The sequence below is a fragment of the Lonchura striata genome, chromosome 1A (genome assembly GCF_050655825.1).
Source record: "Lonchura striata isolate lonStrDom1 chromosome 1A, ASM5065582v1, whole genome shotgun sequence".
Classification (NCBI taxonomy): domain Eukaryota; kingdom Metazoa; phylum Chordata; class Aves; order Passeriformes; family Estrildidae; genus Lonchura; species Lonchura striata.
This window is the reverse complement of record NC_140741.1, coordinates 56,699,535-56,712,167: the sequence shown is the minus strand read 5'-3', so window position 1 is coordinate 56,712,167 and position 12,633 is coordinate 56,699,535. Positions and strand designations below refer to the sequence as shown.

Here is a 12,633-nt window from a genome sequence, read left to right as displayed (position 1 = left end):
TCTTGGCCACATGCCAAACAGCTTTTCACTCATGATTTTTGTGGCTGTGGGCAAATAATTTAGCTTGTTGTTTTTTTGTGTTTTTTTTAAGAAGGTAAGTAATGGATACATTTATTTCCCTGTCTCCAAACCCTTTAAACTCTTGCATTTTTTGATAACTTGAGCTAAATTTTGACACATGGCCCAAAGGACTTTAGTGTTAAGTCCCTCAGTATTAAATTCTTTGGGTAACAGCAGGAGAGAAGCTTCACCCCACCTTAATGTCTAGGTGGAAAGTGTAATGGTATCACAGTTACTGTTCCTTTTTCTGCTCTGCTAGGCAGCCAGTTAGTCAAACAGTGGTTGCTTGCAGTGAACAGTAAAATTAGGCTGCTTTTTGCATGGATATTAGTAGGGATTTAAGGAAAGCATGAGGAAGGTTTAGGGGTATTGAAGGGAGATCTTGGATTTAAAAGGTGAATGGTTCAAGGGCCTTGGACATAAATGCATAGGGGGTACAAGCGTCATTCATAGCTTTCCCACAACTTAAGGAAAGTTCTTGCTGTGCTGCAAGGTCTGATCCTTTCTCTGGTTTTGCCCTGAATTAACAAGTCGTTGTGTCCTTGAGTGTGTTCATGTAGAAGTAGTCAGGAGTCAGGACCTATAGTGGAGTTTCACATAGAGTAAGCTGATTTTATGAAAAGAGGTTTTTAGAACAGTGAATTGTAAAAGGCCATCCTTGCACTTTGAAGATGGTGCAGTACTGCTTTTGATGATTGATAAAATCATGAAGCAAGTTTATGTCCATCTGGAAGAGCACATCCACCTACTTACTCTTTGCTACTGGAAGGTAATGGACTATAAGTCACCAAAGTTGTCATGTACTCTACACTGACTGTTCATGTATTTCTTCTCTGCAGAGAACGAATGCCATTGATGTAGCCAGCTCAAGCTCAAAATTACAGTCTTAATATTCTAGCAGAACAGTGCATTGTGGGAGGCAGTGGAGCAGATAAAAGCAGGGTGCTTCAGCCACTGGATTTACAGGAGTCAGCTGGTGAATGGGATAAGCCGAGATGGCTCAAAGCATCATTATTTTACACGATAGTCCTTATGCTTTTGAAGGACCACCCTCTTTCTGTTAAATCTCTTTAATTTGTTTTGAAGGGCTTCTGTAGATAAATGAGGATGTTTCTGGCTCCTTCCTACCTATTTTTTTGAATATCTCTTCTTGCATGTGCCGTTGATACTGTTTTTTTAACATGATTTGTGTTTCTGAGGTGTAGGAGGTACATACATGACTTCAGGACGTCATGGACTTGTTTTGGTCTGGGTTAGGAAAACTTTGCATAAACATTGCACAAAATGAGTCTATGTCACTGTCGGCTAAGGAATGACTGAAAAAGTGGATCCTCTTTTTTGCAGTTGCACAGTAAACTCCTAGAAACAGAGCGCCAGTTAGGGGAAGCGCATGGACGGCTCAAGGAACAGAGGCAGCTGTCCAGTGAGAAACTGATGGACAAAGAACAGCAGGTGGCTGACCTACAGTTAAAACTTTCTCGTGCTGAAGAGCAGGTGGGGTTTTTATACTGATTCTATAGTTTGTTCTGGTGATATGTCTGTACACACACTTGTGATATTGCAGTTTATAAAATTTGTTTTTCATTGGAATTTCTTTTGACTAATACTGTCAAGGACTTACAGTAAAATTATCAAAATCTTCTTAGATGCTGCTTGTCTTTACAGATGTATGTGTGTTTGTGGTGCTTAACAAATGAACAAAAATTGTGCATTTTGCATGTATGAGCTTTGTCTAAGGGTCTTGTGAAAAATAACTTATGTGCACGTAGGCCCATAGGGGTAGTTTTGTATGTAGATATTTTTTTAAGATAAAGCCCTATGTGAAGAAAAAGTAAACATGTACAGCAGGTTATTGATAGTTAATAACCAGTGTGGGTTGGATGAGCAGAAAACACTTGTTTTATAAATGTTTATTTGTTTTAATGAATATCTTGTATATGTTGCTGATTTTCTGCTGACTGTAGGGGGATTGGCCAAGTATCTGAGTGGTATGTTGTCAAAGCTTTAAACTGTAGCTAATATGCAAAGCCTTGACTAGTATAGAAGTGGAGAGACTGCTAAACTGGAGTTACTACTAAAATAATGACTGACAGTTGCTACTGAAATTGCAAAAAAAAGTAATAATGTTGTTTTACTGGTATCTTTATTACATCTTAACAACTATTGCAAAAAACATACTAAAAATTTCTTATGTTTTAGATTATTTGAGAGCTAAATTACATGCGTCTGATAATTCTTTTATAGTTCTCGCTTGTGATATAGAATCTCACCGATTAATTATAATGAATGCTTTGATTAGATATTCATCTAGCATTACAGATTTTGTTTTTATGCAAGTTTTTAAATATCCATGTTTACACTAAAATCTTTTATAGTTAGAGTGACCATTGAGTACAGTTGGCATACTGAGTGGTGCTTTTTTCCCACTTACTAGTCCGGTTTGTTTGGTATTTGGTTTTGGGGTTTTTTTTCAGCTAAAGGAAAAAGCAGCAATTTCCACAGAATTGCAACATCAATTAGAAAAGGCAAAGCAGCAGCACCAGGAGCAGCAGACACTTCAGCAAAATACAACAGCAAAACTACGAGAAGCCCAGGTAATGTAGTTATTATATTGTCATGTGAAAGTGGGTTCCAGGGTTTCATTATGCTACGTACTTATTCTTTCTAAAAGTGACTTGCAGGAATTATATTAGTTTCAAGAAATTAACTTATAAATCTAGACTAGAATATACAGCAAGTGTTTGATAAATTTATCCAATATGCATTAGACGCAACTTTTAAGGTCCTATAATTAAATACTATTATCTTGTCTAGAATGATCTGGAGCAAGTACTACGACAAATTGGAGATAAGGACCAAAAAATTCAAAATCTTGAGGCTTTGCTTCAAAAAAGTAAGGACAACATCTCTCTGCTAGAAAAGGAAAGAGAGGACTTATATGCAAAAATTCAAGCTGGTGAAGGAGAAACTGCAGTTCTTAACCAGCTACAAGAGAAAAACCATGCATTACAAATACAGGTAAGAACTTCAAGATCTGGTTCTTTTCATTCATTCTCATTTGTGAATCTTGTTTCCTTTTTTTCTCTATCTCATCCGATATGACACTAATCTTTTCTATACTATTCAGTTTCTTTAAACTTGCTTTAAAGATCCTACTGTAAATTTCATATAAATTGTGTTTTTCTGACTTCCATGCTATCAGTGTAGGGAAAGGAATTCCTAGATATTTAATTTGTACATATGCTAGTAATATGTACTTATAAATAGTTACACACATAACTTTATATATGTGTTTGTATATGTGTATGCTTGTAAAAAACTATAAATGTAGTTATAACTATATGTAAATAAATATATACATTTGTTTTACTCATTTTAAAAAGAGGTTTTATTCCTCCTTGCAACACCAAAATTCAGTTTAGCTGGCATCTGTTGTCTCCTTAGTATTTTGTTTCTGTTACATTAAGGCCAAATTGACAATTCCCTTTTGCTTCTATTTTCAGCTGGTAACCTATTTAAACTCTGGTGTTGTGTACAATATAGCTTTATTGTAATGGTTCAGGAAAAGAAATGTGATAGCATTGAGTCTCCAGAGCCATAATAAGACACAGTAAAATTAAGTTTTTACTTCTTTGGACATGCTGTTCCAGCCTTCTCACATTGGCTTTTTTTTTCCCCACTGCAGGTAACTCAGCTGACAGAAAAGCTGAAAAATCAATCAGAAAGTCATAAACAAGCACAAGAGAATTTGCATGAACAAGTGCAGGAACAAAAGGCACACCTAAGAGCTGCTCAAGATCGTGTGCTTTCCTTAGAAACAAACATCACTGAACTAACCAGTCAGTTAAATGAAAGTAAAGAGAAAGTGTCACAACTTGATGTGCAGGTAATGGATCTCCATATTTTATGGTGATGGAGAATTCTGGTTGTGATTTCCCATTTTGGAAAAGATGCATTTTTCTACAAGGAAATACATACACTAACACATGAACACATACACTGCTGATTTTACTATTAAACTTACTGATGGCTATCAAAAAATTAGAATGATCTATGGTAAAACAGATGTTTTAGTGAAGTACAATTTATCTTTCAGGTAAAAGCAAAGACTGAATTGCTACTTTCAGCAGAAGCATCAAAAGCTGCTCAGAGAGCAGATCTACAGAACCATCTTGACACTGCCCAGAATGCACTGCAAGATAAACAACAGGTATTAAGCACCGCATAGATTTTCTGTGTTACCTAAAAACTGCTTGAAAGCCTAAGAATATTCTGTTTACAAACTCAGTGCACATATGAATAAGGATTGGGAAAGGATAATTTAGGGTATTTCAACCATGTGGTATGCATTCAATTCCTTTTGCTGCTTCAGAGCAGATATATTTCGCAGTGCAAGGAATTTACTTGGGAGTCCACTCCTTGCTGTAGGGTTATTCTTCAGAATTAAGCTTGCCTTAGGTATTCTGGAGGTATTATTCAATTCTTGTGTGTATGCTATGAAGAAAAGACTGTAGAACACACTCAGTAGAAGCAAAAACTCGTGACTCTTACTGCTGATTCATAAATTTCCTATCAGCTGCCGATATTCAGAAATAATTCTCTGTGTGCCAGCTGACATAAAAACTCAAAAGGCTGGTGAAAAAATTACATGTTTTTTAATGTGTTTTAATTCTAGTGAAGCATTTTACTGTCTGTTGTCAAATACTTGCATAGTTAAAATCAGTGCTGCTGTGGTCTTCATGGAAACATCCAGCAGATGTTAGTTAATGTGGCACCATTTTGTAGCATGGGAATATAATTAGTTGCTGTAAACAGGAGACAACTTTTTGCAGCCATTAATAATAAGTAAATACATCAGCTTGGTTGGAGAACATTGAACTCTGATGTAGCTGTCATCATAATTGTTATTAGGTGAATGTGTTTGTGTCTCTTGCAGAATTTTTTTTTTGTGTTAAACAAAATGCTTTGAAATAATCTCTGGTCTGTGGGGAACTGAGCATTTCCATATTATTGGCTTTCCTCTTTGATGGTTGATTTCATGACAAAGAAAGACATAAAAAATTGTATCTTGTGTTTTTAATGTCATTTTCTAGTTACTGCTGTACTAACTTGAGGATCTAGTGCATTTATTACCTACAGTTCCTCTTCCATTTACGACTTCAAACACCTTTGTTAACATTTAGCCCAGAACCTGTAAGGTTTGAGAGAATATTGAAGCTTTAAAATAATTTTTTTCAGTGAAACAGAGGGAATTTGTGCATGTGTTTGTGTTTCTCCTTTCATTATCCTGCCCCTCAGAATAAAAGATAAACATTATTTTCCTTTTTAATTTGAACACATTGGATCATTTAAAGCATATATGACATAAATAATTTTTGAAGTTATTTAAAAAGTAGCAACCTTTGTTTTTTTGTTTTACCCAGGAGTTAAATAAGGTCAGTGCTCAGCTGGATCAGGTTACATCTAAGCTGAATGACAAGCAGGAATACTGTACTCAGCTGGAAGCCAATCTTAAAGAGTACAAAGAAAAATGCCTTTCTTTAGAACAGAAAACTGAAGAACTAGAGGCACAGCTTAAGGTTTGTACTGAACACAGTATCCGGACCTATGGAAACTGATCTCTGCTGTTAGGCAGCATGTGGTAAAAGCTGTGATCAAATTAGGGGGGAAGGATTATATCAATATCACTGTTGTGGGTTTTCTTTCTCACTAATAGTTTCCAGATTTACCATTTAATCCTGTTCTCTTTTTCCATGCTAGTATATCACATTAAAAAGATAGGCCTATGACACTGCCGCTCATGTGTAATTTTCCTTTGTGTGTGCTTCTACCAACCTTTCTACTACCTGGAAATTGTTATGTGAGGGTCCCAAAATCAGAGTGTTCAATTTGAACTTACACACTTTGCAATGTGTAAATGTAATATGTATGTGTGGGTATATGTGTTACATTGGCTAGCCCTGCTTAACACCACCTGTCTGGTTTAATTAATTTCTGAAGCCTTTCAGTAGGCTTTTAGCAAGATTTATTTACCACTATTTCATCTCTTAACTTGATCTGGAGTTTTGCATTCCACTTTTGAAATCAGTTTTTATTTTAAAGTTCACATACTTCTGGCAGAAGGTTTGTAGAACTTTTTGGTGTTTTGATATATTAGTATTTTCAGTTAAGGATGTGGATTAGTCCTAATGCTTGAGAGCTTTAAAATTTGGGCTTTGACCTTTGTTCACTATTTAAAAAAAGTTCTTGGTAGTCAAAATTCATAACACACAAAAGCATATGATTCAGGGATCATGGAAACCATGCAGAACTGGTTTTGCAGTGTTGTCTGTCTGTGAGGGAGGTTAATAGTCTTTCTGCTCAAGACTGAGTTGGGTGTTTTTCCTAGCTTCTGTGCTCTATAGAAGAGAAAGAAGAATGTTTTCCCTGTATGAAATTTTAAATCCAAAGCTATTAAAAATTAAAGATGCCATACATTTCATTATCAGCATAATTATTCTTCCATCTCTTCTTTTGGACACTGGGTTTTTTTCTTGCCTACTTTGATTTGTGTTTTTAGTTCTCATTCTTTTGCTGAAGTTTCACAAGTAGCCAATGGACACAAATGCCTGGGAGAAGTACAGAGTGTGCTTGTATATGATTTTATGAGGTTCCTGGTAGCTGAAGTGTGAAATTGAGCAGAGTTGTTGATGCTGTCAACAGGAATGCAATTCTGTGTAAAATCTTGGCATCATCACCATTCTTTGAGATTATTCCAATTGAATGTGTAGCATTAAAAAAAAAATTGAAAAAAAACAGAAAACAGAAGGCCCTCAGGAAATTTTTTGAGAAACTTGGCCACTTTGTTTTGTGGCCTCTGTGTGAAAGCAGAAGTGCCTGTAAAACAGTCAGTATGTTCAGCCCTTTTGCTGAAGGCTCCTGTGTTCTTTATATTCCATGAGAGTGAAAAAGCTTTGGGAAAAAACAGAAGAAAAACCTCCACCAGGCAAGCATAGAATTTCCTCACCACTGTAGTTTGTGTTTTTGCTTCTGCTGTAAAGCTTTTTGTCTATTACTTTGCAGTAAAATGCCTGCTTGGCATCTTTTTTTTAGATGCTTTTAGAATGTTTTACCACAATAGTTCTGTTCTGGAGGAGCAGGTTATTAGAAGGAACTAAACAGTGAAAGAAAAATTGCAAAGTAATGAAACAGGTGATATGGGAGAGCTGTGACTGCTTTCTACAGTTAATGCTACTCACAGACTAAATGACTTGGCATTTTATTGCTATTTTTATTTTGTTGGTTGTGTTCTGATGGCTCTATCTTTTTATTTTTCTCTCTCAGAAGCTTGAAGGGGATATTCTTGATGCTAGAGCAAGTAAAGACCAAGCTCTTCAGGAGTTACAGCAACAGCGACATCAGAACAAAGAATTAGACCTCCACACAGCAGAACTGAGTAAACAACTTGAAGCAGCAAGAGAAGCGTATGTATTTCCTGTGTTACAGTGTTACAGTACTTTTCAAAGTCAGACATAAAACTGGGGCAGTTTGGACTAGAGTTGAAATTTTCTACTTCTCTTTTGTGATTTCATAAAGTCATAAGTGTGTCCCCTCTGCTGCAAGGACTGTGTTGTATCCCACCTGTTGTCTTTCACTCCATCTGCCATGTTGTCTCACGGGAGTCACTGACTGCTGTGATTCACTACACTTCTTCATTTTATTCACTATGCTTGTTGTCAGCTGAATGTCTGAACAGTTTGATGTAGTGAGGTCCATCTTTAAATATCTACAGCTCTGTAACTTCTTTCAAATACAAATTTGCAATTCATGCATAAGCAGCAAAGGGGTAGTTTCTGTTCATTATAGTTGAGGAAGAAAGAGCCATCTCAAAATTACTTTCAGAAATTGCTGTTTTGTCTTAACTGGAGAGATGTAATGGCCATGGGTGAAAGTAGATACATTTAAGGATACAAAAGAACCTATGAAAAAGAGCTTTAAAAAAGTATTTATTTATCCTTTTGTATTTACAGGATGTCTAATGCTCAGCTGGATTTGCAGAAGAAATCTGAGGCCCTTGACCAAGCAAACCAACAAATTACAAAGCAGGAGGCAGAAAAGGCCAGTCTCAAACAAAACCTTGAGAAATCAAATCAAGATACAAGTAAACAACTCAAGGAACTTGATTGTAAAATGCAAGCAGCCACATCAGAGCTGCAACAAGTGAAGTTGGAGAAGGACACTCTATTAAAGGATCTTACAGATACCAAAGATAAGCTCTCAAAAAGCTCTGAATCCTTCAAAAAAAGAAAGGAGGAATTAGAAAAAGAAATTAAAAAAGGAAAAGCAGCTATGGCAGAAATGGTTAGTAGATTCTTTAGTTAGGCATTGTTTGGTGTATATACATTCTGATAAAATGACTTTCTATTTGAAAACAGCATATATATTAGGAAAATGCATGAATATTTAATACTATAAGGCAAACAGAATTGTGATTTTTAGTAGTTCATACATGTTTCCCACCTTAAATTTTTGCCTAGATATTTACAGTAGTAAACACCAGTCATATCAAATAACAGGATCCTTCTTGCTGCATGCCTTTAATGTAATGAAGAAACTAAATGGGGATGACAAGTGGTTGAAAGAGTTTGATGGCAAATGTCCCCCTTTTCTAAAATGCATCAACTGTATTATAACAACACAAAATTTTAGAACCTTTGCTAAAATGATGTTGTTTGAAGAAGTTATTTTTCTGAGGCCATTTTAATTCCCTTTCTGAAGTCTTTGTATATAGTACTTCCTGTGTGTTTGTCTGGACATGCTGGAAAGCTGCATACTACAGGCAGAGAGAGTAACATCATCTGATTTGGGGAATGTCTAGCTTAAGATATTATTGGAGTACTAGAACTATTTGAATTTTAGAAAGGTCCTACAAGTGACAGAATAAGAAGCACTTGACCACCAGAGCAACCTATTATGGTAAAGAAAGTAAATGATTACTCAGGTTAAGATACACCTTTTTCTTATGTCTTCTGCCTTGGTGATATGAATGGGCGCTATATGAATACAATTGTTCTGATACCCTTGCCTCAGACGTGGCAAGGAGTATCTTTTTCATACTCTTCTCATCTTACATGTCACCATTTTCCAGAACCCATTCAGAGCTGCTTTTATTCTGATCTAAAAAAAAAAAAAATCTGCTCCTAGTTTAAAAGAACATTTTTCTCTTACTCATTCATCATTAGAAGAAAAGCTCTTTTGTTTGCTTTTTTTACTTACTGCTGTTTAAAGATTTGTTTCTGCTAAAAATTGAAGGATTTTCTCCCCAGTTTAGACTTAAAGGTAGTAGTAAAGATTCTGCTTCTAGTTCTGTATTCTTTTGGAGGCTCTCCACTGTCTTAAATGCATATTTGGACTTAACATATGGTTGCACATGCATGGAGGTCTGCAAATTTACTTGCTTTTGAGTTTTAGAACATGAGGTAATTCTAAATCTTGAGTGAGACCAATTGAGCCTACTACTTCATCAAGAAGAAGGGGTGTCAACCACAGCTTCAAACAGGGAGACTATCCCTAATAGAAAAACTCTGGCATGTGGCTGAGTTCATTAGTACAGGCATCTCATGTGTGGCTTAGATTTGCCCTGAAAAATATCTGCAGTTGAGAAGGTAAGATGTTTTCATTGAAAATGAAAGTGGTATTTTTAAGGATTTGTAACTCCTGCAAAAATACCCCATACACGTTCTTAGAAGCTAACAGGAATATTTCCTTGTCTAATGTTTTTTAGGAAAAATCTTGCCAAGAATTAAAACACCAGCTTCAGATACAAACAGAGTCTGTAGCTAAAGAGAGGAATGAATTGAAAAACTCACTGGAGAAAAAGGAGGGGGTAAGTTGTCTGCTTAGTTTCAAAAATCTAAAAACCAATAATAATAAATATTTAAAGGGTTGATACTCAGTCTCACCTGATGGGACTGATGAGAGATAAAGATGTTTCAATTCTCAAATTATAAACTACCTTTGGCACTGAAATAAGGTGATACTAAAACTTTCCTAGAGGGTAATGTGAAGCTTTAAAATACAAGTTTTAGTCATAGTTTTCTGTGCTCCACATACCATAGCAGGGGATTTTAGCCCTTCAGGTTTTTTCATTAGTGAAACAGTTACATGGTATTACTGTGTCCTTGTTTTTTTTTTTTTTTTTATTTTCTTTCCATGCAATAAAAGTTGTTATTTCATATCCTTTGATCTATTTTATTCTGAGGCTTATTCAGTATGTTCTCAGTGTAGTTAAGAGGGCATTTTCATCCTTCAAGGATTGAATTACATTTTCAAACTTGTGTAAGTCGCTTGTGACTACATAAGGACCAAATGTACTTCTTTTTCAAAGATGAGCATTCAGACCATGCAGTGCAGCTGGCAGCCTGAAGGACACATCTGCTTTCATGGATTTCTTTACTCAAGGAACCTTCTGTTCCTTAAAGGAATCAGAAAAGATTTGGTTGTGGACATAGTTTGATAGACTGTGATGGACGCTTACTGTCTGAAAGAGGTTTGGGGATGTGCAGGTGTGATGGTAATTGCTCTGTGACTTGCTGCTACTTTCCCTGGCTCCTCACTTGTTCAGCTGAAGTGATGTGGTGCTCAGTGGAAAGTGCAAAAGGATGAGCTTGGCGTATGCTGCAGTTGGCAGCAGGAGAGCCCAAACCACTGCTGGTGTGAGGAAACTTTCCTGATCTTAATTTAGAATGGATAAAAACGACTGCTGTTGATCTCTGGGTAGTAAATTTGGAATAACAGATTATTTTAATATGTTACGGTAGTTCTTAAAATCTGCTTGCCAGTGTTCAACCACATAGCTATGGAACAGCAGTGGTACTGTGGGATGGTCTGGTTCTGTGAACAGCATGTACAAAAAGTGATTTAAATTTAAATTAATACGGTTACTTAATATTTTTTAATATAGATTTCTAAGCAGTTGTCTATAGACCTTGATTCAGCAAGAGCACAAGTACTGGAAATCCAGGGTCTTCTGAAGGAAAAAGAAAAAAGTGAGCAACATCTCCAGGGAAAGCTGAGAGAGTTAAAGGAATCTTTTGAGCAGAAGAAAAAGCATAGTGAAACACTGCAAGCTGAATTAAAAACTGCCCTTTTAGAAAAGGTAAGACTGTCCTTTTTTACTCTTAAAGGAAAATGAATGTAAATTCCTCTGGTGAATATTGAAACTTTTATGTCAATAATTTTATGAAAAACTCTGTTTACTGTAGTCTTGTTGGAAATGATAAGGTCAGGATGTGGAAGTGAGGTCTTTAGATGCTGTTGGAGATAAAAACAACATCAACAGCAATAATGAAAAGAACCAGTGCTGAAACATGAATTCCATAGGAATTGAATTTTAATAAAGGGATAAAATAACCTAGATTGAATGTGGTTTTTTTGCTTCAGGAGCAAAGCAAGAGCTGCCATTTTCTTATAAAGCAGTAGAATTTCATGAGAGTATTTTTAGTCAAATTCTGCAGTGTTTTAAAATGTCCATGGCAGTTTTAAACCAAGTCTTCTCATATTATACCAAAATTATCTGAGTGACAGAATAAAACTCATAAACCATTATGGAAAGAGTTCAAATGTCTTACAGCATTAGGGAATGTTGTGCTTTGTGCCATGTACTGTTAAATGTGGCTCCAGCTTTGGCTGCCCAATGCTGCATGTTCATATTTGTGCTTCAGACAGCCTGTGGAAACATTAAGTTCTGGTGTTGTGGTTTACCCAGTCATCAACTCAGCACCACAGAGCTGCTCAGTGCTTGGGAAGACAAAGAACATCACTCCAAACTCCCTCCCCTTTCTTCTTCTACCAGCTCCATAAGCTGGGCTTGATGTCCTATGGTATGGAATATCCCTTTGGTCAGTGGGATCAGCTGTCCTGGCTGTGCCCTCTCCAAACTCTTGTGCACCTCCAGATTTCCTGCTGGTGGAGTGTGAGAAGCAGGAAAGGCCTTGGCTCTGTGTGAGTGCTGCTAAGCAGTAGCTAAAACATCTCTGTGACAACACTGTTCCCACCACAAATCCAAAACACAGCCCCCATACCAACTACCATGAAGAAAATTCTACCTCAGCCAAAACCAGCACACTTGGAAACATTATTCGAATTTTTATTGTCTAGTCTAAATGTGTTTTACTTTGTCTTTTGTAGTGAATTAAATTTTGTTGTTAATTTAGTTACAAAATGCTACTGTAAAATCACAAATATCAAGTTACTGAATTGTTATTCCATAAGAAGAACAAAATTATTTTCTTGCAGGAGAAATACATTTTATTGAAATGCTTAAGCTAACTTTTCTGTCTGTAACTTTAACTAAAACTTTCCATGCTTATGTTTCAGGCAGAGCTGGAGAATAAACTACAACAGCAGTCTATTTTGTCAGCACAGGATCTTAAAGCAGAGAAAGGCAAGCTAGCAGACTTACAGAAGGCCCATGACAAGCATAAAGAAAACATGGAGAAGCTACAGCTGGATCTTTATGGGAAAGAGTCTGAGCTGTTGGCAACCAGGCAAGACCTTAAGGTACTTGCAGTCATTTTAATGTCATATGTGACT

General features: G+C 36.2%; 1 protein-coding gene across 15 annotated transcripts in view; it reads left to right on the top strand.

Annotated features, from left to right (window-relative positions):
* Positions 1-12,633, top strand: part of EEA1 (early endosome antigen 1) — a 334,518-nt gene that overhangs the window by 135,267 nt on the left and 186,618 nt on the right. For all 15 annotated transcript variants that reach the window (XR_014952308.1, XM_085570232.1, XM_085570231.1 and 12 more), the window contains 11 exons: positions 1,405-1,554; positions 2,535-2,654; positions 2,875-3,078; positions 3,746-3,946; positions 4,157-4,270; positions 5,484-5,639; positions 7,384-7,523; positions 8,070-8,400; positions 9,824-9,925; positions 11,003-11,197; positions 12,418-12,600. Coding sequence is in view for 14 of the 15 variants with exons in the window: in XM_085570232.1 (XP_085426358.1) it covers positions 1,405-1,554; positions 2,535-2,654; positions 2,875-3,078; positions 3,746-3,946; positions 4,157-4,270; positions 5,484-5,639; positions 7,384-7,523; positions 8,070-8,400; positions 9,824-9,925; positions 11,003-11,197; positions 12,418-12,600 (1,896 nt within the window). In the remaining variant the exon portion in view is untranslated. The remainder of the gene's footprint in view (positions 1-1,404; positions 1,555-2,534; positions 2,655-2,874; positions 3,079-3,745; positions 3,947-4,156; positions 4,271-5,483; positions 5,640-7,383; positions 7,524-8,069; positions 8,401-9,823; positions 9,926-11,002; positions 11,198-12,417; positions 12,601-12,633) is intronic.